This window comes from Megascapheus bottae, chromosome 12 (assembly GCF_031878675.1).
Source record: "Megascapheus bottae isolate mThoBot1 chromosome 12, mThoBot2.hap1, whole genome shotgun sequence".
NCBI classification, from domain to species: domain Eukaryota; kingdom Metazoa; phylum Chordata; class Mammalia; order Rodentia; family Geomyidae; genus Megascapheus; species Megascapheus bottae.
The window spans coordinates 24,902,533-24,925,994 of record NC_143520.1 but is presented as its reverse complement, the minus strand read 5'-3'; the positions used below and the strand labels follow the sequence as shown (position 1 = coordinate 24,925,994).

Genomic DNA, 23,462 nt, shown 5'->3' with positions numbered 1-23,462 from the left:
GGCATTGTAGAGCTAGAAGATAAATACTGAAGTGGAAACCTAGGAGGAAAATGTTACTCTACTGTTCTCCCAAAACCATAAGTCAAACTCATACTGAATGAAACCTTTCTCACTGTTGATTCCACAGTAACAGTGTATGACATCCCTGAGGGTGACTAATGATTCTTTTCTAGTGCTTCCTAGTGTGGGATAGGTGGAGAAATTAGCTGGCCGTAGAACGCAAGAATAAGCTTGACAATTGTGTATTCAAATCATAATCGATGCTATTTTTTGAATAACTGAAAGATTATCTTAAAAAGTATCTAAAAGTACTGGGTCTTAATTGAGAGACTTTGGCTATAATTAGTCTTTCTCAATACATAGCAAATGTGTCAAAATCCCTCTACTGCACAACTGTGGGGGAGGGGAAAGGGCAAGTGAAGAAAGTGTCGTTCCAGCCTCATTTTTATTAGAACTTTGGGGTTAGGAAAATACTTGAGTTGAGACCTTAAATGATGTCTATGAGGACACAACTGTGAAATCCTGAAGATGATACATGGGATGCCTCTCACTGAAGGGGCTTCTGAGGGGAATTAAATAACTGGTTTCACATAACACTCATGTAATGTACAATAGGCACACAAAGGCACAGAAAATAACTATTCTGCTTTTCCATGAGGATGTGATGTGAACACTCACATTCAAACAACAAACGTACTGTTCACAATTAGTAAGCATTTACCATAAATCATGTAACTGCTTAAGGACTTAAGTGTCGCAATAACATCCTGGTGAAATTATTATTGGCCTTTAATGGAGAAAGAAAGAGAAGATGTGTGAGACCACACATCACATGTGTGTGGTATATGCAGAGTAGAATTCAGACCTACCCAATGTCAGCTGATTCATCCTACATTTTCAAAATTGTGTTGATATTTACTGAGAATTTTTATCATGCCTGCATAAATAAAAACTTTGAATATTGTAAAAATCATTCTGTTACATGTGAAAGGGTATCAATGTATGTGAATTAATGCACTTCCTGTCTGGCAAATATCATGTAACCCTTCTATTAATTACAATAAAAATATGAAAAAAATAAAACTGAAAAGAATAGAAATCGGTTGAAAAAATAAATAATAAAAACTAATGATTATAATGAAAAAAATCATTCTGTTAAAATATCATAGAAGTTATTTACTCTCATTTACAGTCTTAGCATAGAGTCAAGTATTGAACAGGTGAAGTTTTTTCTTAGGTCAGTACAAATGCATCCAAGAATGTAACTTTTTATTAATTTTTTGAGAGTTGATTGCTTTCTAGAAGTCTTCCAATCATATAATTTTTTCCTAATAATTTGTAATTCAAAAATGGAAGTTATTTTTTTTGCCAGTCCTGGGGCTTGAACTCAGGGCCTGGGCACAGTCTTTGGGTTCTTTGAAGCCTAGAGCTTTACCACGTGAACCACAGCACCACTTCCAGCCTTTTCTATGTATGTAGTAGCAAGGAATTAAACTTGGGTCTTTGTGTATGCTAGGCCAGCACTCTACCAGTAGGCCAAATTCCTGGTCCCACAAACTTTTACATTGGCTCTGCAGAAAAGCTTTACTGCATAAATACTAGTGTATACACTATAAATAATTAAAAATTACTATTATAATTTTCTTTGTTAATGAGAACAAATTTTATCTTGGAATCAAGATTTATGCATTTTTTTCTATTTATATTATGTAATTATATTTATATAATAATTATTTTATATATCCACTATGACTAATATAAAAATGTAAATCTAAAGTTCAATACACTATTAGCCAAAATTAAGGAGCCAATAAGAGTCATGAAAATAAATAAGCACAGACATATTTTCATATAAGTATACATATGATAAAGGGACTAAAATTGAAAATTTGATAACAGAAACCTTACTTCAACTAAAACTGAGAAACTATCTTGAAGGGTCAGATGTACTTCTTGGAACTGAATGTAAATACGTACACAAAACATATGCATTTGTATTTACTGCCTTGTTTTGGTTTAATTAAAATAGTGCGATTGAAGTTGGCATATGGAAATAATTTTGAAAACAGAAATAATTGTACTTTTTCCATAACTAGGTCAGTTTCTATATTGAGTAACTCATATTTTAGATTTAATCTAGCAACTGCTATAAATCTGCAATATTTTCCAAAGTGTATTGTAGAAATACCATATACTTCAGTTAGTCACAATTTACTTTAAGATAGTAAAATTTCTGAAAAGTTAACTTTAAAGACACCAATTCATCTTTATTCTGTTCATTCTTTCTATTCAAATACCATATTTCTTCTGATTTAAGCTGCCACCAATGGAAAGATCATCATCATATATTATACCACTACAAGAGTTTACAGTTAAACTACAGCATAAAAATATCCTCTTCCCCTAGAATTACTTTCTATACATTCCAGAATCTTAGATATAAATTGGCAGACAGCACTTTCAATCACTCATAATTCTTCTTTTATATGTGCGACATTTTTTAATAAGTAAACTAGTCAAACAAATGAATGTTTCACATTTCCTGAATGATTTTTGATGTGAGTTTTCTATCCATTGCCATTTTCATTGACAGAAGATGATAGACCATGTAGTGTTCTGTGTGTGTGTGTGTGTGTGTGTGTGTGTGTGTGTGTGTGTGTGTGTGTGATGGGTCTTGAACTCTGGGCCCGAGCTCTTCAGCTCAAGGCTACCACTGGCCCCACTTTCCATTTTCTAGTCATTAATTGAAGATAAGAGTATCAAGGTCTTTAGTGCTGGCTTTGAACTTTGATCCTCAGATCTCAGCCTCCTGAATAGCTAAGATTAAATCTGTAAGCCATTGCGCCGGCTAATATAGTGTTTCTTAAAATGATGATCCCTGAGATTTTCTTTTAAAGTTCCCAAAGCCACTTAATAAATTTTGATACTGATTCTTTCTTGGTTTTTCCAGAAAATAAGTTTCTTTGATAAAAAGGAAGGTGTATTAGTAAAGTTTTGGGTGGCAAACCAATGTATCTACATATAAACATGCATATGAACATGTGTACATATGTACATGCATATGTGTAGATGTGCATATATGTGTGGGTATGTAATAATTAAAGAGGATTTAATCAGCTTCATTAAGTGGTTGGATGCTGAATAGTCCCACAATGGCATCTGCTACTCTGGTAAACTGGAGAAGCTAATATCTGTTCAGTCCAAGTAGCTGGTTATTCCAATAAACTGGAAGCCCCCAAACAAGAGGGACTATAATACATTCCCAGCCTGGGGTCAAAGGCTTGATTCTTGAGTTTTGGTTATGAGTCAGCCTTGAAAGGCTGAAGAGCCTAGAATCTAGTGGATATGGTTGATGGCAGCAGTGATAGAGGCATTCATTCAAGAACTGAGCTTACATGTGTTGGAAAGCTTCTCCTTTCATCAACTTCTGTTTCTCACAGGCTCCTAGCATATTACCTGGTATTATTCATACTCAATGGGTATATGTCCCTTTAGTTCATTGGTCCATATGTCATTCTTCTCTACAAACACTTCCACAGCCACACTAGTAGTGTCTTCACTAATGTCCTAGCCACTGCTCAATCCAGTCATATAGATAGTAGCCACCATCCCAGACTCTTCTTTGCTACCAGTAAAGGTATACTTAATTCCCCTTTAAGTGGCCAGAGAGTCCATTGCGGGGAAAACAAGTTGTACATGCTCAGGAACAGCTAAAAAATGATTGCCTTCTCCTCTGTAGAAATTGCAAGATGTCACTGATTATAAAATCTATTGACTTTCCTTGTAATCAGCATATCACTTGAATACATCTTCACACATTTTAAATTAGTTATGTTCAAGTACAAATTAGGGTATTTTTCCAGACAACATTCAATCTACCTATGATCTCCATGTATTTGGAAAAACAGATGTGTTTCTAACTTTTGCCCAGATTGGCCTGAAGTTGTGACCCACTATTTTCACCTGCCAAGTAGCTTGGATAATAGATGTGAGACACATTCTCTTCTAAAACTAAATTTTATTATTTGCAAAAAGAAACATAAAAATAAATATCAGTAAGAAAAAAATTAGTGGTACATTAAACTTCAGATGATTGACTATATTAAGATATTTTTTAACTAGAAGAAGACATCTATAAACATGATATTAAGGCTGGAAATGTCAAGAAAAATGGTAACATTTGAAATACTAAAAACAAAAAGTATTTTTTGCATTACAAAAGTGCACAAAATTGAAATACTTGTGACATATGTGCCAAATATCTAAATATTCAGAGTACTTAGAAGTCACAAAGAATGTATAAACAATTTCCATGACAGAAAAGGGAAAGCGAACAATTCATAAAAGTAAATGTAGCCAAAAGGAGATTTAATTCATTTACAAAAATGTTTGTGATGCATTATTTTAGAAAAGGCAAGCTGCAAAAACATATTATTATATGAATCATTTTTGCAAGACATACTTTACTTATCGATTTCTATGGAAATATAAGGATGTGAAGATTGCTATAAGTAAACCTTACAGATAATTTTTATATATGCTTATGTTTTAGGGTGATTAGCAATAGAGATAAATTCTTCACAATATCTTAAGAAATTTATGTTAATAAACAAATCATACATACATCATTCTACAGAAAGAAAAAATGAAAGTAATAGAAATAAACATGTCCTCTGTGCAGTAACATGATCAGTAGTTTGTTATTCTGTCTTCATTTGCTGTAAAATATATGAGTTGAGACAAGGTGTTTACTCAATCTGCCTGCTCAGCTTTAATGATGTAAATACTGCCCTAAAGTTCCTCACTTAGAAAAATGTCCTGGAGACATCTCTGGCCATAAAAGAAATGCAAATCAAAACAACTTTAAGAATCCACCTCACTCCAGTTAGAATGGCCAGGATCAAGAAATCTAATAACAACAGATTTGGAAGGGGATGTGGCCAGGAGGGATCACTACTACACTGTTGGTAGGAGTGCAAATTGTTGAACTACCATGGAAAGCAGTATGGCACTTCCTCAAAAGACTAAACATAGAGATTCCCTATGACCCAGCAATTCCACTACTTGGCATTTACCAAACCATCCAGAAATAAGGGCATACTAAACCATTAGCATAACGATGTTCATTGCAGCACTATTTACCATAACAAAGACATGGAACCAATCCAGACGTCCCTCAGTGGATGAGTGGATCAACAAGATGTGGTATTTATACACAATGGAATTCTATGCTGCTGTCAGAAAAAAAACAACATCACCTCATTTGTAAGGAAATGGCAAGTCTTAGAAAAAAACTCATATTAAGTAAGCCAGACTCAAAGTAACATAGGCTCAATGGTTTCCCTCATTTGTCATAATTAGTAGAAACTTTGGGCTCTTCTAGCAGAGATTTAGAATAGAACAAATCCTAGATACATAAGGCCATATAATAGGACAATAAATGAAAGGACCTCTAGGATATAGAAAACAAAAACCATATAATGAGTGATTGTTGTCCTTAATATACTATGTTATCTCTCATCTCTTTTGCTATCCCTTGGTTATCTCATATTCTTGCAGTATTTAACCTGTTATCTGATATATTGTATATCAGATGTTTTTGGTTATTTGAAATCGGATATGGAAGGGGGGGAAAACAAGACGAGTGGTGGGGGTGAGGTGAGGGAAATGGGGACCAAGACATGAGAAAAGGTATCAATGTTTGTGAAGTAATGCATCTTCTATCTGGTGAATATAATGTAACCCTTTTATTAATTATAATTACAATAAAAATACATGGAAAAAAAGAAAAATGTCCTGGATAACGTAGATTTTATAATTCATTTGTTTCAACTGACACCAAATTAACATTTATTTAAAAACACTACTTTGTACATTCACTTTTTCTTTTTTTCATATATTTTTATTGTAATTAATAGAAGGGTTACACGGTATTTGCCAGATAGATGGTAGTTTGGCCTAGTGGTTAAAGTCATTGCCTAGCATGCACGAAGACCCGGTTTGATTCCTTGGAGCCACATACATAGAAAAAAGCTGGAAGTGGTGCTGAGACTCAAGTGGTAGAGCTCTAGCCTTGAGAAAGTCCAAAAAAAAAGTTGAGCAACTACATTCACTTTTTCTTATTTCCCATACCATTTCTGCTCTGGGGCCAAGTAGTTGACAATGAGATTTTTTTTATTATTATCAAACTTAACTGAAGTTTGAGGAAATTACCCAGAAAATTCTGCTTGTAGATCTGCTCTAACCTTGGATTATGTATATCAGACAAAGTTAAATATATGGAGAAATTTTTCTGTACTTGGTGTTTCTGGATGACATAGCTCTCCACAAAAGCTGTAATCTTTGTGAAAGTCATTATTTCAATTTGATTCCATTAAAATAAATTTGCAGTCATAACACTAAGTTATAAATTTAATGTATAATCACTAGTGTGTTTGGGTAGGTTGAGCTAGCAGCCTGTTAATGCAATTCTGTGCCGTGATGTTTCACTGAGAGTTTATTTGTGGGTAATGTGCGCTATAAACATGGTCAAATTAAGATGGGTTATATAGATTAAAAGCATTTTAGGGGCAGGGAGTTTGGCCTAGACGTGGAGTGCTTGCCTAGCATACACGAAGACCTGGGTTTGATTCTTTGTACCACATACAATCAAAAAAAAAAACTGGAATTGGTGCTCAGGCTCAAGTGGTACAGCTCTAGCCTTGAGAAAATCCAAGGACAGTGCTCAGGCCCTGAGCTCAAGCCCAGGACTGGCAAAAAAAAAAAAAAAAGGATTTTAAACCAGTAATTCTGTTAAATGTCTGTTACAGTGCATTATTTATGTACTGTTTGATACATTAGTCTCTGAATTTTTTATTATTAGTATTAAATTTGTGGAGAAAAATGTCAGTCCTTACTGAAACATTTTCTGTGGACAATCGTTCAAAGAAAATAATAAAATATAGATGATTTTCTCTTTGTAATGTATCCTAAAAGTGAATGCTGAATTGAAACCATGTAATTAACCTTCTCCAATGAAATGCATATAGGTGGCATATATGATATCATTTTATGTAACAGTCCTGATGTTTAGCAGCATTGTTGTAATTTCAATGCTTAAGAAAAGAATAGGCAAGGCAAGGAGTATAGGGTAGTGACAAAGTGCTTGTCTAGCATGTAAGAAGCCCTGTGTTTGATTCCGTAGTACCACATACACAGAAAAGGCAGAAGTGATGCTGTGGATCAAGTGGTAGAGTGCTAGCTTAGAGAGAGCTCTAGTACAGTGTTCAGGCCCCAAGTCCAAGGCCCAGGACTGGCAAACAAAACAAAAGAAAACAAAAACAATACAATACAAAAAAGCAACCAGGAGGTTCGTTTCTCTATTTTTGAGCAGCAAAAGGATGGGTTTCCATTTTTCACAATTTTATGGCTATATTTCATTTTAAGTAGCTATAAGGGCAGTGATTTACATTTGTGTTTGTGTTATACTGACATTGCTCCTGTTCATGCATAAAAAACTATTTTAATTTGTGAATTACTGAATTATATATTGTAAACAACTGATTTGCTAAAACATTCTTTACTGAAAGAAAATTAATTTTTAAATTAATTCTAGTACACAGTTTATGGGAAAATGTTTCATTTTTTCCACATAATTTATGGTGCAAAATACATCTGATGCATTAAGTTCTAAGTGAAGGCATTAAAATCTTAAGTATGCAATCAGGGAATTTTGTCTTCAGTCAATCTGATTATAGGGAAACAGAACCCTGAGCCATAGTAGGCAGAAAAACCTATGATAATTATATTCTTTCATATAATCTTTAGAAATTAAATTATAAATTATTGTCAATATATGAATTTAATACTACCATGCAATATGTTTAAAAGTGATGAATAAAACTAAGTTGTTAAATAAAATATAAGAACTCATAGTGTTTTGTACAACTCATAGTGTTTTGTATTTATATACTGATCAAATCTGCAACCCTGATGTCAGTCAAAATAGTCACTTTCTTCTTACTGGATTATTTACTTCACTGGCAGAGCCTTTTGTAAATCTCCATGGGAGACTTGTCTAAATTCAAACAACTCTTATAGATAGTATTTGAAAAATGTAACAATGTATTAAGATCTCCTCAAATGATACCTTTCTTTCTACCTGAGCTATAATGTTATCACTTTCTAATTAATTATTGCTCTTGCTAATGGCATATCAGAATATTATCTCTACAGAATCAGCTTTCTTCTCTTTCATTTCCTCCTTTCCTCCGCCTCCTGTTTTCTTCTTCCTCCTTCTCCTCCTGTTTTCTTCTTCCTCCTTCTCCTCCTGTTTTCTTCTTCCTCCTTCTCCTATTTTCTTCTTCCTCCTCGTCCTTGTCCTCGTCCTCGTTCTTGTCCTCGTCCTCCTTCTCTTCTTCCTCTTCTTCCTCTTCCTCTTCTTCTTCTTCTTCTTCTTCTTCTTCTTCTTCTTCTTCTTCTTCTTCTTCTCCTCCTCCTCCTCCTCCTCCTCCTCCTCCTCCTCCTCCTCCTCCTCCTCCCCTCCTCCTCCTCCTCCTCCTCCTCCTCTTCCTCCTCCTCCTCTTCTTCTTCTTCTTCTTCTTCTTCTTCTTCTTCTTCTTCTTCTTCTTCTTCTTCTTCTTCTTCTTCTCCTTCTTCTTCTTCTTCTTCTTCCTCCCTCCTCCTCCTCCTCCTCCTCCTCCTCCTCCTCCTCCTCCTCCTCCTTCTTCTTCTTCTTCTTCTTCTTCTTCTTCTTCCCCTCCTCCTCCTCCTCCTCCTCCTCCTCCTCCTCCTCCTCCTCCTCCTCCTCCTTCTTCTTCTTCTTCTTCTTTTCTTCTTCTTCTTCTTCTTCTTCCCCTCCTCCTCCTCCTCCTCCTCCTCCTCCTCCTCCTCCTCCTCCTCCTCCTCCTCCTTCTTCTTCTTCTTCCTCTCCTCCCCCTCCTCTCCTCCTCTTCCTCCTCCCTCTACTCCTCCTCATCTCCCTTCTTTTTCTCCTCCTCCTCTTCCTCCTTCTTGTCCTTCTCCTTCTTTCTGTATACGTATGTATTTTAGATATATATGTATATGTGCATATATTTCTATGTGTTCATTTATTGTACTCTGAATTCATGTCACTAATTTACCTACTCCATATTTCGGATTTTAGATCTCCAGGCTTAACTCACCTTTGTCATGACCAATTTCAGAAAAGTAGAGCTTGAATTTTCTAATAGCCTCAACAATTTCTCAGATTACATTCATTAGACTAACAGCCCTATTTCTGAGCAAAATGTTGCAATCTGGCTTCCTGTGAAGTTGAGAATGCTCTGATTGTCTTGGGTGCCACTCAAATTCTGGCCAAATCATCATTCCCTGAAATTTTATATTACCTAAAACTAGCAGAGTCAGAATTTGCATTTTAACAGGATTTTTTTGGTGATGGGAATTTAGTCTTCTTTGCTCCTGGGTAATACAGGAATCCTAAGGGAATGTATGTGCCCACTCCACATGTACTAAAGACAATCACATAAAGGCATCCTAACAGTATTCTACCAATAGACAAAAGAAATATTAAGCATATTGTAATAACAGATACCCCCAAGAGACATGTAATATGTATTAAGCAACATTTACATATTAGGCACTATGATGTATGTTTTCCAGGTGGTATTTAGTATTCACTATGTCCTACCATATATTCTCAGAAGGGATATCTTAGTTTTCAAGGGATTAAATAATGGAGCAAACATTCTTACTGAGGAAGGAATGAATAAATTAAATGATAAAATGTTGGGTATTAGTGAATATCAAGGGGAAAATCAAAACAGGGAAATACAACATAATCAGGGATGATTGACAGAATAGTTCAACTTTGCAAGACCTGGAAAAGTATGTCTGAACAGAAACTTTGGTTAAGTAAAGGAAAACTTGTAAAAGTTAAAGATTAATACTATTCCATACAACATAAAAGATTAATGAAAATTCAACACTTGGAACTCCTATTTTAAGAGAAAGACTTTAGCATATTTGGGAGGGGGAAGAAAAGTAAAAGAAATCCAATATGGTTGACAACGGTGAATTTATATATAAGACAAGATGTATTTCATGAGAATCTTTGGGAACTAAGAGTTGCTCAGTCATTTTTAGTAGAATAGAAAGGAATTTAGTGCTTTTAAATAGAGGAATAACATGATTTAATAGATATTCTAAACATATGATCTAATGTTAGGTGGGGAATTGTAAGATGTCATGGACACCATCCAGTAGATTATTGCAAGGCTAGTGTAGGTACTGATGAGAGAGGGTAGAAAGATAAAACCAGTAAATGTTGTAAAGTAAGAGTCAATAGGTTTGCTGATAAATTTGTACACACAATTTGTGTGTTTGTGTGTGAGAGAAGGTGATTAATGACAATTATACTTGTCACGTTGCATTGAGAATGTAGATGGATATATGTGTGTTCTTATGTGTATGCTAATTATGAAAATGGAGATCCTTAAAGATGAAGCAAGTTGAAGAATCAAATTTTGGGCTTGTCCAGTTTCAGTTGCCTACTAGAGTTCATAGGGAAATTACTAAGAATTAACCGCAGGACAAATTGAAACAAGCCGGGTGCAGGTGGCCCAAGATTGTAATTCTAGTTACTCAGAAGACTGACATCTTAGGATCATGGTTTAAAGCCAGCCCAGGAAGGAATGTCTATGAGGCTCTTATTTTCAATTAACCACACACACCCACAAAACTCTGAGTGGCTCCAGTGATAGAGCTTGCCTTGAATACAAACACTCAGGGACAATGCACTGGAATTCAAACCACAAGACCAGCAGCAAAATAAAAAAGAAAAAGAGTTTGGGAAACAAATGAGATATTATTTCCTGCCATGGTCTTGAATATTTTAATCCAAGTTTTATTCCATAGTCACTAAAATCATGTAGGTGCAACAAAGATCCTGCTGTTTGATTGCTGTCTGATTGAGGACACAGACCTCTTTTGTCCCTGTAGTGGAGAAAACTGTAGTTCGTAATGGCTGTACTTCAACATATAAGATTAGATGTGACACACATCCCTTCCCCCACTGCTCATTAGCAGAACCAGTTGTGTATTACTACCTGACTGGAGGGGTTTGGGAAGTGTGAAGGTATGTATAAAGTGTTTGGTAAGTGTTGTTATCTTCTACATAATATCTCATTTCTAAATAAGAAAATGTAAGTAGGGGGAGAGAAAGCTATTCTCATCCGATAATAACAAAAGTAGCAGTATTGTGTATTTCTAAAGATAATATAATTATAAAGTCTATCACACTGTTTCTTCAACCAGTGCAAAAGGACAGATTAGAAGTAGTTGGTCCAGGAACATTATAGATTTTCTCACTTCTCAATTTCTTCTTTATCCAGCACCCTTTGCCACATCATAAATTGGCAATATTAATGTTATTGTAAATGATAAGCAAATGAACTTGTAAACCAGGAATTTGTTCATCAAATACTTGGACAGAGGAAAAAAATCTGAAATCTGGACTGCTAAATCTTAATGCAATGAGAAAGAGAGAATGATGTAATTTAAATAAACTATAATTTAATGAAAACAAAACAGTAGGCATTTAACTGTGAAATTTAGTTCTGTTAGGGTACAGAGCTTTCTCTTTCTATAAACAGATGCTATCTCTATATAACATTTTGAAAACAATGTATTGTACCATTTCCAGTCACAAAATGTAATATTTTACATGGCAATTTCTAAATACATGGATAGAACCTATTCCTTTGAATGTTTTACTAATTTCAATGTTCTAGATAGAAAACATATGAAATTAAATATTTATCTATTTGTAAGGCCACAGGCTTTGTTTTTTTTCTGATCAAACAGCAGCTAAAACCTTTTTTTCTCTGAAAAAAATAGTGTAATCATCATACAGTCTAACAATCATGTTATATAGTTTTTTAAAGTAATTTCAAAGAGAAAAAGGGAGATACACTGGTGTGTATCATGCTTTGAGAGTGTGACTCACTTCCAAAAATGGTAAACTATAATGTGATTTATAACAAGCATTTATGATGCTTATAATTGTTTATAATTCCTTTGTAGACTTAACTGGCTTTGATATTTGGTTGAGATATAGTGTCATAACCACTTTACCACTTTTTACTTTTGCTGGGTTTTTTTCTGTGACAAAATTTCATTAATTACTGACCTTAAATAATCTAAATCCTTTCAAAATGGCTTATGAATAAGTAACATTATATAACTTTTTATACAACCATTTCACTTATTTTTATTACTGGTAATGAGAAAATTATTTTATGACGATATAGTTTACATAATAATTAGAACATTATTATATTACTCAAAGAAAGTATGTATTTAAGGAATTCAATAAAATGTAAAATTTAAAATATTCAGCTATTACAAAATAAAATTGAGCAATTTCAATGTACACATGAATTTATTTGTGTCTATTTGTGTTAATTTCTCTATGCTGATTCATTAAACTTTCTAGATATATTAAGTGGATTGTACTCAACCATAAAATAAAAATACTAAAAATACTAGTAAATCAAGATAGATGTTCATAAAAGAGGCAGAGCTAGAACACATATATGCAATGTATAAATGGTTATTTTATGTAAATTTATCATTAAAAAATGGTACCTTTGTAAATCTATATGGAAAATATGAGCATGAATAAAATCATTTAATTTTCTATTAAAAAGAAACATACATGCTTCACAGTTGTTAAATTTTGAATATCAGATGGTAAATCATACCAAATTCACATCTATGTGATTATGTATTCCAAGGATTATAAGTATTTCATGATAAATATTAGCATCTTAAAAATAACAACTAATAGAAGACTTGTTTTTTCTGTTTACTTAATGTACTAATTTGATGGTTGCAAGAAAATCAATATAGTAGCAACTATATATGCAATTGAATTTGATGGGATTGCAATTACAGAAAAAAATGGATGGCAAAGAAGAAAATGGCATAGTGCTTTAGTGAAAATAGCATTAACTTATTTGCATTTCTCTGAAAACTTCCAGGTGTTGTCAAAGTGGATTATGGAGATGTGTCAGTCAGAAAAACACTAAGAGAAAATCTGCAGTGTAAGCCATTTTCTTGGTACCTAGAAAACATCTATCCGGATTCCCAGATCCCAAGGCGTTATTACTCACTTGGTGAGGTATGAATTATTTATGTTGGTTACGTTATAAATATATTTTGCAAATGGAGCAATTTCTAAAGCACTCAATTTTCCTTATGAATAAAATGCGGTAAGGGTTTTTTTTTTAACAGATGTAGTTTAAAATCACTTCTCATTTTTTCAAGGACCCATAAAGTCTTCATCACAGAAAATTGCAAAATGAGGGGAAAACTAAGATGAAGCAAATGTTTTCTTGTTTATCTATAGTTCTAAAATCGTTATCAAGTATGAGATTTCTCACATATAAATTTTAATGAACACTGAGAGGTTTTGTTTATATGGGTTATAGAAATTAATATTCACTATCCTGAAAATTATATGAAAACTTTAAAGCCTTATCTTTGGTTTAAATAATGTAACACTAGCCAGATTTATGATAACATAGGTAATATTTCTTTCAAAAATAGATATACTTTACAAAAAATTCAATAGTCAAAGTAATAACATCAATTATATACTTGTGAATATCATTTATGTCTGGCTTAACAGGAGGTAGTTGTACTCTCATACCTGCTTCAGCATTGATCATGTTGCAATGTGCCATGATATTATAAACTTCCCATATCAGAAAGTGTTTGAAAACTGCATTGTAGTTATTATAAAAGTGGTTAAACATCAATCGATCTGTACCACTCTTTTCCAAACCCATTATTTAGAAATACCCATGGCTACAATTATGTTATCATCATAAATATACAAACATAGATAACATGTTTCAATACTTAAAATAAGTATGGCCATTCATTTTTGCATTGTATCCTTCTTGGTTTCATGGGCAGATCTATATTTCCTGAGTATCTGCATTTATATCTTTGCAGGAAATCTTTTTATTTGAGGGTTTTTATAAACTTGAGCATTCTGATGTTAGGTGCCACAGTCCACTTGAGATATCCAATAAGATGTTTACACAATCATCTCTTTAATGCACAGTTTGGTTTTTTACAAACCACACATTTTCCTGTTCTTGCTATAAAATATTTTCCCATTGTAGTCTAAGAACAAAACAGATGAATAATAGGTTGGAGGAAAGACAGCCTCTTCAACAATGGCACTGACAGAATTGGTTAAGCACAGGTAGAAAACTAAAGTTGGATCCATCTATGTCACCCTGCACTAGTGTTAATTCCAAATGGATCAAAGACCTTGAGGTAAAAGCAGATACACTGAAAACTTTATAAGAAGGAATAGGCATAGTTCAAAACTTTTTTAATAAAGACTCAAAAACACAACAAATTAAAGAAAGTTTGGACAAATGGGACTGAATTAAACTGCAGAGCTTGTATGTGGCAAAGGACATAGCTAGCAAGTTAAATAGCCAACAGAGTAGGAGAAAGATCTTCATGAGCCATACAATCAAGGGCTCATATCTAAAATATATCTACAGCTAAAAAAACTGAATTTCTCCAAAACAAATCTTCAAAGAAACAACCATCCCGTTAAAAGGGATGGGCTAAAGACTTAAAGAGAGACTTCTCTGAAGAGGAAACAAGAATTGTCTATAGACACATGAAGGAATGCTCCACATAGCCCAGCATGGTGGCTCATGCCTGCAATCCTAACTACTCAGGAGATAGATCTGAGGATCAAGATTCAAAGCCAGTCAGGCACAAAAGGACTTGAGACTCTTATCTCTAATTAACCTCTAAAAAATGGGAAGTGGAGCTTGGATCTATGATAGGGAAGTAGTCTTGAACTGAAGAGTTAAGAGACAATGTCCAGGCCCAGTGGTAGGGCAGTAGCCTTGAGCTGAAGAGCTCAGGGACAGTGCCCTGGCCAAGTTCAAGCCCCATGATCCACAAAAAAAGAAAGAAAGAAAGAAAGAAAGAAAGAAAGAAAGAAAGAAAGAAAGAAAAGGAAAAAAAAAGGAAAAGAAAAAAGCTCCACATCTCTGGCCATAAAAGAAATGCAAATCAAAACAACTTGGAGATTCCACCTCACTCCAGTTAGAATGGTCATTATCAAGGAATTGAATAACAACAGGTGCTGTCAGGGATGTGGCCAGGAGGGATCCCTAGTACACTGTTGGTGTAAATTCGTTCAAGCACTACGGAAAGCAGTATGGCAATTCCGCAAAAGACTAAACATAGAGCTCTCTTATGATGCAGCAATTCTACTCCTTGGCATTTACCTAAATATCCCGAAACAAGGACATACTAAAGCCACTAGCACAATGATGTTCACTGCACCCCTCAGTAGATGACTGAATCAAGAAAATGTAGTACTAATACACAATGGAATTCTATGCAGCTATCAGGAAGAATGATATCGCCCATTTGTAAGGAAATGGAAAGACTTGGACAAAATCATACTAAGTGAAGTAAGCCAGATCCAAAAAAACATAGGCTCAATGGTTTTCCTCATTTGTAATGCTTAGGACACATTTAGGATTCTCCTAGCAGAGGATGACAAGTCAAAATCTACGTACATAGGTCATATAGGTTGAGGCTAAATGAAAGGATCTCTAGGATATGGAAACAAGAGCTTTATCTTGAGTGATTGTTGTTCTTAATGCACTACATTATTTCTCTTCTCTTTTTTTGCCCTTTAGTTAATCTCATATTGTTCATCTATCTGACTTTTTTACCTGGTATATTATATATATGTTTAATTGTTTATTTGAAATAGGAAAGGGAAGGGGGGGGAAACAAGATGATTGGGAGGAGTGAGGGGAGGAAAATTGGGACAAAAACATGAGAAGGGTATCAATGTGTGAGTAGTAATGCACACACTACCTGGTGATGGTACCTGTCACCCCTCTTTACATTACCCTGGCAATTAAAAAATAAAAAATTAATAACAATTCCATTTTTTTAATTAAAGTATTTCCAGGTCTTTTTATAAGCATGTCTGTGACAAACATACAAGCAGACATGATGTTTTGGGAAATCATGGGGTCCACCAGGTAGCTCTTGATAAAGACTTCTGGCTCTAAAACAAAATTAGTTACTTATTTCTAAATTTAAAAAAATCACCAGATATCAAGTGCTATGCTTGCAGCACTACACCAAGGAAACATAATTTACTGCCTTCAAAAGTAAATAAATATATATAATAAATATATTTTTTGATATTTTTATTGCAATTAATAAAAGGGTTACATATTTGCCAGATAGAAGGTGCATTAATTCACATACATTGATATCCTTTCACATGTCTTGGTCCCCATTACCCTCTCCCCCACCCCACATCTTATTTTCCACCCCTTCCCTATCCAATTTTAAATAACCTTATAAAATATATCCAATAAATCGGGTAACAAAGTGAGATACTGTAACAATATGAGATAACCAAGGGACAGCAAAAGAGATGAGAGATAACATAGTACCTTAAGGACAACAATCATTCATTATATGGCTTATGTTTCTATATCCTAGAGATCCTTTCATTCAGCGTCCTACTCTATGGCCTTTTGTATCAAGGTTTTGCTCCATTGCAAATCTCTGCTAGGAGAGCCCAAGATTTCTACTGATTATGACAAACCATTGAGCCTAAGTTCCTTTGAGTCTGGCTTACTTCACTTAATATGATCTTTTCTAAGTCTTTCCATTTCCTAACAAATGGGGCAATGTCGTTCTTTCTGACAGCAGCATAGAATTCCATTGTGTACAAATACCACATCTTGTTGATCCATTCATCAACTGATATATATATATATATATATATATATTCTAGCTAAATTTCTCTTGACAGTATACTGATTTGGAATTAGCTGTCATCTTTAATGGATCAGTGAGGTATCCTTTATAAAAATGCTTCCTAAAGAAATTTAAATTGAGAGATTCTATTTTTTCAGAATATTTTAAGTATGTACAGGGAAGGTAGCATAGTATATTGGGAAAATCCTAAGACGTGGGCTCCAGTGAGGTAGACTTCCAATTGCCATTCACTTTCCAAAGTAAATGGTACAATTGTACTTTGAGTCCTCTCAGTACCTTGCTCTGCAGAATGAAAGTATAATACAAGGTTACAATGATGGCTGAAATCAGAGCACCCAGCACATTAATGAGCAAGAAATATTAATAGCCCAAGAATTTATAGTATAATAAATTTTATATTTGCTAATATTTATGTCTTAGTATGTTAAAATTGTCTTAGATACTTTATATGAATTATATTGTTTTTAAATGACATCTCCAACAAACTCCAGTAAATGCCATTATAACAACAATAACTCTGAGACTGATTTTGCCATTATCCCACAAATAATAAAGAAACTGATATGCAGAAAGTTTGTGTGCCTGGCTTATGAAGTCAGGTCTCAAATACTTGCTAGTTCAATAGTAAAGCCTACTTTTAGTTATAATTGGAAGGAGAAATTGGCTTGTTTTATTATATTTTATTCATTCAAAATATTTTTATTAAATAAGAGCTTGAGATGAATCTTAAGCTATATGTAAAGGGCACAAAGCAAATGAAGACAACCTTCTACTCTTAAGCCCATCTACTAAAAGGAGGGTAGTATGGCAGGAAATAACCAAAGAGGTGAAGAATGCTGGTAGAAATTAAAGATGGCCTCCATGAGCTTATTGGTGTGCTAAGAACTGTTGTTATAAAAACAAATAAAATCTTCAAGTTTGTAACATATAGTTTGTCCTTCCTGGCATACTAACTTACTGTAGTTTTCCACTTTAAAAAAAATATTTCAAATAAGCCAATCCAGCATGTTTCTATGGAAACCCAAGTGACAAATTTACCAAGCACTATTTCTCAGTTCAAATTTCTGTTGTCATGTATATGTAATTCAAAATGGACATTGATAATAAGTTAGCATTTAACTGCTAATGGAAAAATAGACATTTGTTTAAGCATTTTCATTTCTTCCTATCATTATCATTATTGGAGAAATGTCAAAAGCTACCTTTCTATAAACATGAATTTATTTTCTCATCTAATTGACTCACAAAAATCATACAACTGCTATGAACTTGTCATTTAAACAATACATTATTCATACTATGTTCATATATTTGTCTCCTTAATTGACTGTAAAATTGTTAGGTTCTAACAATGTTATAGATTTGCATGGATTCTTAAATGTTTATTTAATGAAAAGCTCTCTATATTTAATATTGTTATATATTGGTAAGCAAAAATATTCATTTTTCATGTTTTATAATTTTTCTGTTACATTGGAGTTTTTAGAGGCAGATAGTCTACTCAATTTCTCTATTATATATCTACAAAATAAACCAGTAAATTCCATGATAGCTAACATCTAAAATCTTGTTTGTTTATATCTTGCTCAAATAATTGAAATATTACTTGCCTAGGTTGTGAGTTATAAGCAATTTCCAATGGGAAGTTAAGAGCTGTGCAATTGCTTTGAACTAAAACCTTTAAGTAACTTAATGAAGCATGTAGCATTTAGACTCAGTAAGCAGATCATAATGGAACAAAGAGGTTGAGCTCTTTCCAGCATTAAAGTCTCCTTTAAATTGCCCTTTAGCTTATGTAGATTTAACATGCCAGGTTCTGATTTTGTGAATATAAAAATGAATTCAAATACAAGATTGAAAATGACATTCTAAAGTAATTTCTTAGTACATATTTTATATTGGGTATAAATGAATGACTTTCTGAAAAATTATTATGTTGCTATTTGAAGCAAAGTAATAACAGAGGACAAAAGGAAAGAGAAGAATATTGTTGGGGCCAAGTGAGTTAATTCTTGGGGCTTACAGTTTTCATTTGCATGCTTCCTGAAGATGTTTTGATGCTTATCTATGCATTTTGTATTGTGTACTTGACCTCAGCATTTTCTTTTCCTCTTAACATCGTATATCCATTGCAACTAGTTAATACCCATGTGCATATATTGTTACTTCCTAAATAATTTAGAAGAGAGTGCTTAAACAACTAAAAATAGGTATCTAGTCTATAAAGCTGCTATGCTGCATGGATTAAGGATAAAATCAGTTAGGCACAGCACAAAAGATAAAATGCTTAAAGGCTCATATCCTCTCTGGTAATCAGATTTATTTCTAGGTGCACAGTGTTCTGACCCTTTAATAGGCTAACCAATATGAAAGCCTCATTGTACACACAGATCTAGCCATTTTCTCTGCCCACAATTTTATTTCTAAGCTCACAGGTCCCAGCAGCTAATTTTATTCCCAGAATAAATATCTATACACAGCTATGAACAAAATATGTCATTTTTCATCAGTTGTTAACCTAGAGGACTGCTGAGTGGATAAGTTGATTACAAAAAATGAACTACTTTTATTATAGAAAAACAAGTTTGACTTTTTGTTTTTGAATTGATTCTAATTTTATAACTGGTCCCCCTGGAGGAAATGACTTCTTCCTTTGGCTCTCTCCCCCTGCACCCTGGAAATCCCCACCCACCATCTCTAACCCTGACAACTGGCATGCCTGGGGACAGTGGGAGGTCTCCCAGTATGAGCTGTTTCCCCATGCTCTGAGATCATATCCACTTCTGCTGTGGTCACATCCCTCCCTCTATATAATCTCTCACTTTCCTCCATAAGCCCTCTCCCTCTACCTGACTCCATCTTGGGGAGCAGGAGGTCTGCCCTTTCCTCACATAATAAACCCTCTTCTCCTGAACTGCACAGAGTTTCCTTTCAGCAGACCTTACATTAAACCAATGTATATATTGATATCAACAACCTCAACAAACAACATAGCAGAGTTTTTTGTTTGTTTTTGGTGACTGAAATTTGCTAAGAACTATAGCTTTTGGTGTTATTGTCGTGATCTGCTTGTTTATTTTTCTCAAATTTTTATTTTTTGTGAAGAAGATTAAAAGTTTCTATAACACGAACTTTAAAATTCTACAATCAGTACTTCGTGGCTTTTTGGTCAGATTAGGTATGTTAAATATGTGTCTTCTGGTTTATTCAAATTGGTCATCAGATTGTATACTTAAATGAATATCCATCAGAGTAATCATATTACGGAAAATGAATTTGTAACTTTAGAATTCCTAACAAATGCACTTAACACCTTTCTTACATGTAAAATGAAACTCAGTGGGACTGACCTAAATAGTAACAGATTACATAGTGTAGAGTTTAAGCAGAGAGTAATTAAAGCTTTTAAAACATTTAAGGTTATATAGTCTTGTCTTTAATTGTATTTTACATGGCTGTTTGAAAGGTAAAGAATGACGGTGGGTGGGATATGCACAACTTTCTTTTAGAACTGGAGATACCTCTGATACTTCCTTTTAGAGGCCAGCAGAGGGAGCAAAACAGTATTGTAGAAATGATTTTTAAAACCTTCCCACTACTGAAAGGAAGAAAAACATGGAAAATGCTTTTCAATTTCCAACATCAAAATGCAGTACAAAAAAAGGAAAAGAGTGACAAAAACATGAGAAGGGATATCAATGTTTGAGAAGTAATGTATCTACTACCTAATGAATGTAACTATAGCCCCTCTGTACTTTATCCAACAATAAAATACAATTTATTTTAATTATGTTCTAAAATCTAAGTGGCAATGATTGTATATAGAGATTCCCTTCTTGAATACTTGTTTGTTAAACATGTCATTTGAAACACGATGTAAAGAAATCTTTAATAAAAAAAACACACACACATAAAGAATACTCGCAGTCAATTAAGAATTATCTCCAACAGTTAGAAGGCCGCATGTAAACAAAGAAATCTCACAACCAATTAATGTTAAAACAGGGTTGGGAGTTTGCCTGGTGGTAGAGTGATTGCCTAGCATACACAAAGACCAGGGTTCAATTCCTTGGTGTACATACATAGAAAAAGCTGAAAGTGGTGCTGTGGCTCAAGTGGAAAACTAGTAGTCTTGAGAAAGCCTAATTACATTGCTCAGGCTCTGAGTTCAAGCCCTAGAACTGACAAAATAAAAAAAAGTTGAAACAATCTAGGCCTTATGCTCTGCTTAAAGCCTTATCAGATATTGACAATGAGTCACCAGAATATAGGCTATCTAAACTGCCTATCATCATCTGTCATCATTCTCCCATTTAGGTTAGGCTAAAGGGGACTTTCTGTATTGTACCATCTTTGTAAATGTGTGTTCTAAAAACATAACTTATTATATGTCTAGAAACTGCAGAATCACATAACATGACTAGTTATAGAATGCCAAAACTAGCGCAGACTTTTCCTCATCAAAATTAGTTCATTCTGGAATTCTAAAAAATGTTCTCTGCAGTGACACATTGATGAATTTCTCTGAATTTCCCATTAAAAAGAAAGAACAGTAGTAAAGCAACAAGTTGAAAAAACAAGTAATTAACATCTTTGACAAGAAAATAACAAGTATATGAAGGAAATGGTCCCCAAATTAAACCTTCCCACTAATAAGATCAGAAAAATTGGTTTTATGTGGAAGAGATAAATGAAAATAATAATACAAAAGAATGAATGATGTAAGGTTGGGGATAAAGAGTAAAATATTAAATGTTAACACACTACAATTTTCCACTCACAAAACAGAGCAAAATTGCAATCTAATTATTCAATAGAAACTGAAACAAATGCCCTAGATTACAGAATATAGAAATAACAGTATAAGTCAAGTTCAGACAAAATCTAAAATGAGATCCTCAAATGTAAAAGTTTTAAATAAAAATATTAAAACCTGGACCAGAAGTTTGGCCTAGGGGTAGAGTGCTTGCCTAGCAAGCAGGAAGACCAGGGTTTGTTTACTCTGTACCATATACATAGAAAAAGCTAGAATTGGTATATCACATAGAAAAAGCTGGAAGTGGTATTGTTGCTCAATTGGTAGAGCTCTAGACCTGAGAAAGACCCAAGGAGAGTGCTGAGACCCTGAGTTCAAGCCCCAAGATAGGCAAATAAATAAATAAATAAATAAAACCTCATTTTCTGTTTTTTGGGGTTTTTTTAATTTAATTTTATGTCAAGGTGATTTACAGAGGGATTACAGTTATGTATGAAAGGTAATGAGTACATTTCTTGTCAAACATTGTTCTCCCCAACCTAGATTTTTTCCCTCAAGTTGTAAGGTTCATTTCCAATTCATTTTCTTGTGAGTATCATTGCCAGAAATTAATAAATTCTCCTCCTCCTCCCTTTTCTTCTTCTTCTTCTTCTTCTCCTCCTCCTCCTCCTCCTCCTCCTCCTCCTCCTCGTCCTCCTTTTCTGTAATGGGACTTGACCTCAGGGCCAAGACACTGTTCTCAAGCATTTTATTCAAGGCTAGCACTCTACCACTTTGCTCCACAAGCTTCCAGTTTTTTGGTAGTTAAGAAATGAAAGTCTCATAGATTTTCCTGCCTGGGCTGACTTCATACTGTGATCCTTGGGTCTCAGCCTCCTGAGTAGCTGACAGGTGTAAGCCACTGGTGCTGGGTAATAATTAAAAAATTAAGAGAAATAGTACACCTGAGTGATAAGAATTTTACAAGAGAAAAAAAAAGAATTTATTTTTTAATAAAGAAGATATAAACATATATGAAATTGAATTTTATATCAAAAATACAATATGTGAGATGGCTCATGTCTGTAATCCTAGCTATTCAGGACACTGAGATCTGAAAACTGTGGTTCAAAGCCAGCATGGGCACTAAAGTCTGAAGTCGGTGAGATTCTTATCTCCAATTAACCTCGAAATAAACAGAATTGACACTGAGGCTCCTGGGGTAGGATGGTACCCTTGAGCTGAAGAGCTTAGGGACAATACCCAGTCCCAGAGTTCAAGTCCCATGACTGACAGAAAAATAAAGTACAATATGTAGAGAAGAATCACCAATATTAAAAATTTTAATTTCTAAATAACAAAATGAAAATAATAAAGCAAATTTATTATTTATAATTCAGATTCAGAGACATTTTCTGAAAATAAAATTGAAAATACATTATGATACAAAATATTATTTACCTAAATGATTAATGTATAATAAAAATATGAGGATATGTTTTGGTGAAACCTATTGTCCAAAGGAAATGTATTTTTCACCTGACTGATATAATTGTAACCCTTCTGCTTTTTTCATTTTGAAACAAAAAATAAAAAATAACAATCTATTAGACTATAAGGAAAAAATAGCTTGCTTTTGAAAATAAGGCCACAGATCACAGATTATCACCAGAATTGTCAAAAGTTATCCTTTATATTAGGAATAAATTAGCAACACCTTATAAATTCTCAACAGAAAAATTGTGTCAGCAAGAGCTAGTGATCTGCCAAACTGGTTTTCAACCCCACAGGCTAGAAACAGCTGAAACCATTTGATAATTTTCCAGGACCAAACTTTGAACACTTCTGAAAATCTCTTTTCATTGCTATGTCTTATGTAAATTAACTGAAAAATTATATAGCTTTGCTT

The 23,462-nt window shown here is 33.8% G+C and overlaps 1 protein-coding gene across 4 annotated transcripts in view; it reads left to right on the top strand.

Annotated features, from left to right (window-relative positions):
- Galnt13 (polypeptide N-acetylgalactosaminyltransferase 13) overlaps positions 1-23,462 on the top strand; it is a 497,787-nt gene that overhangs the window by 422,629 nt on the left and 51,696 nt on the right. For all 4 annotated transcript variants that reach the window (XM_090342814.1, XM_090342813.1, XM_090342815.1 and 1 more), the window contains one exon: positions 13,002-13,141. In XM_090342814.1, the coding sequence (XP_090198940.1) occupies positions 13,002-13,141 (140 nt within the window). The remainder of the gene's footprint in view (positions 1-13,001; positions 13,142-23,462) is intronic.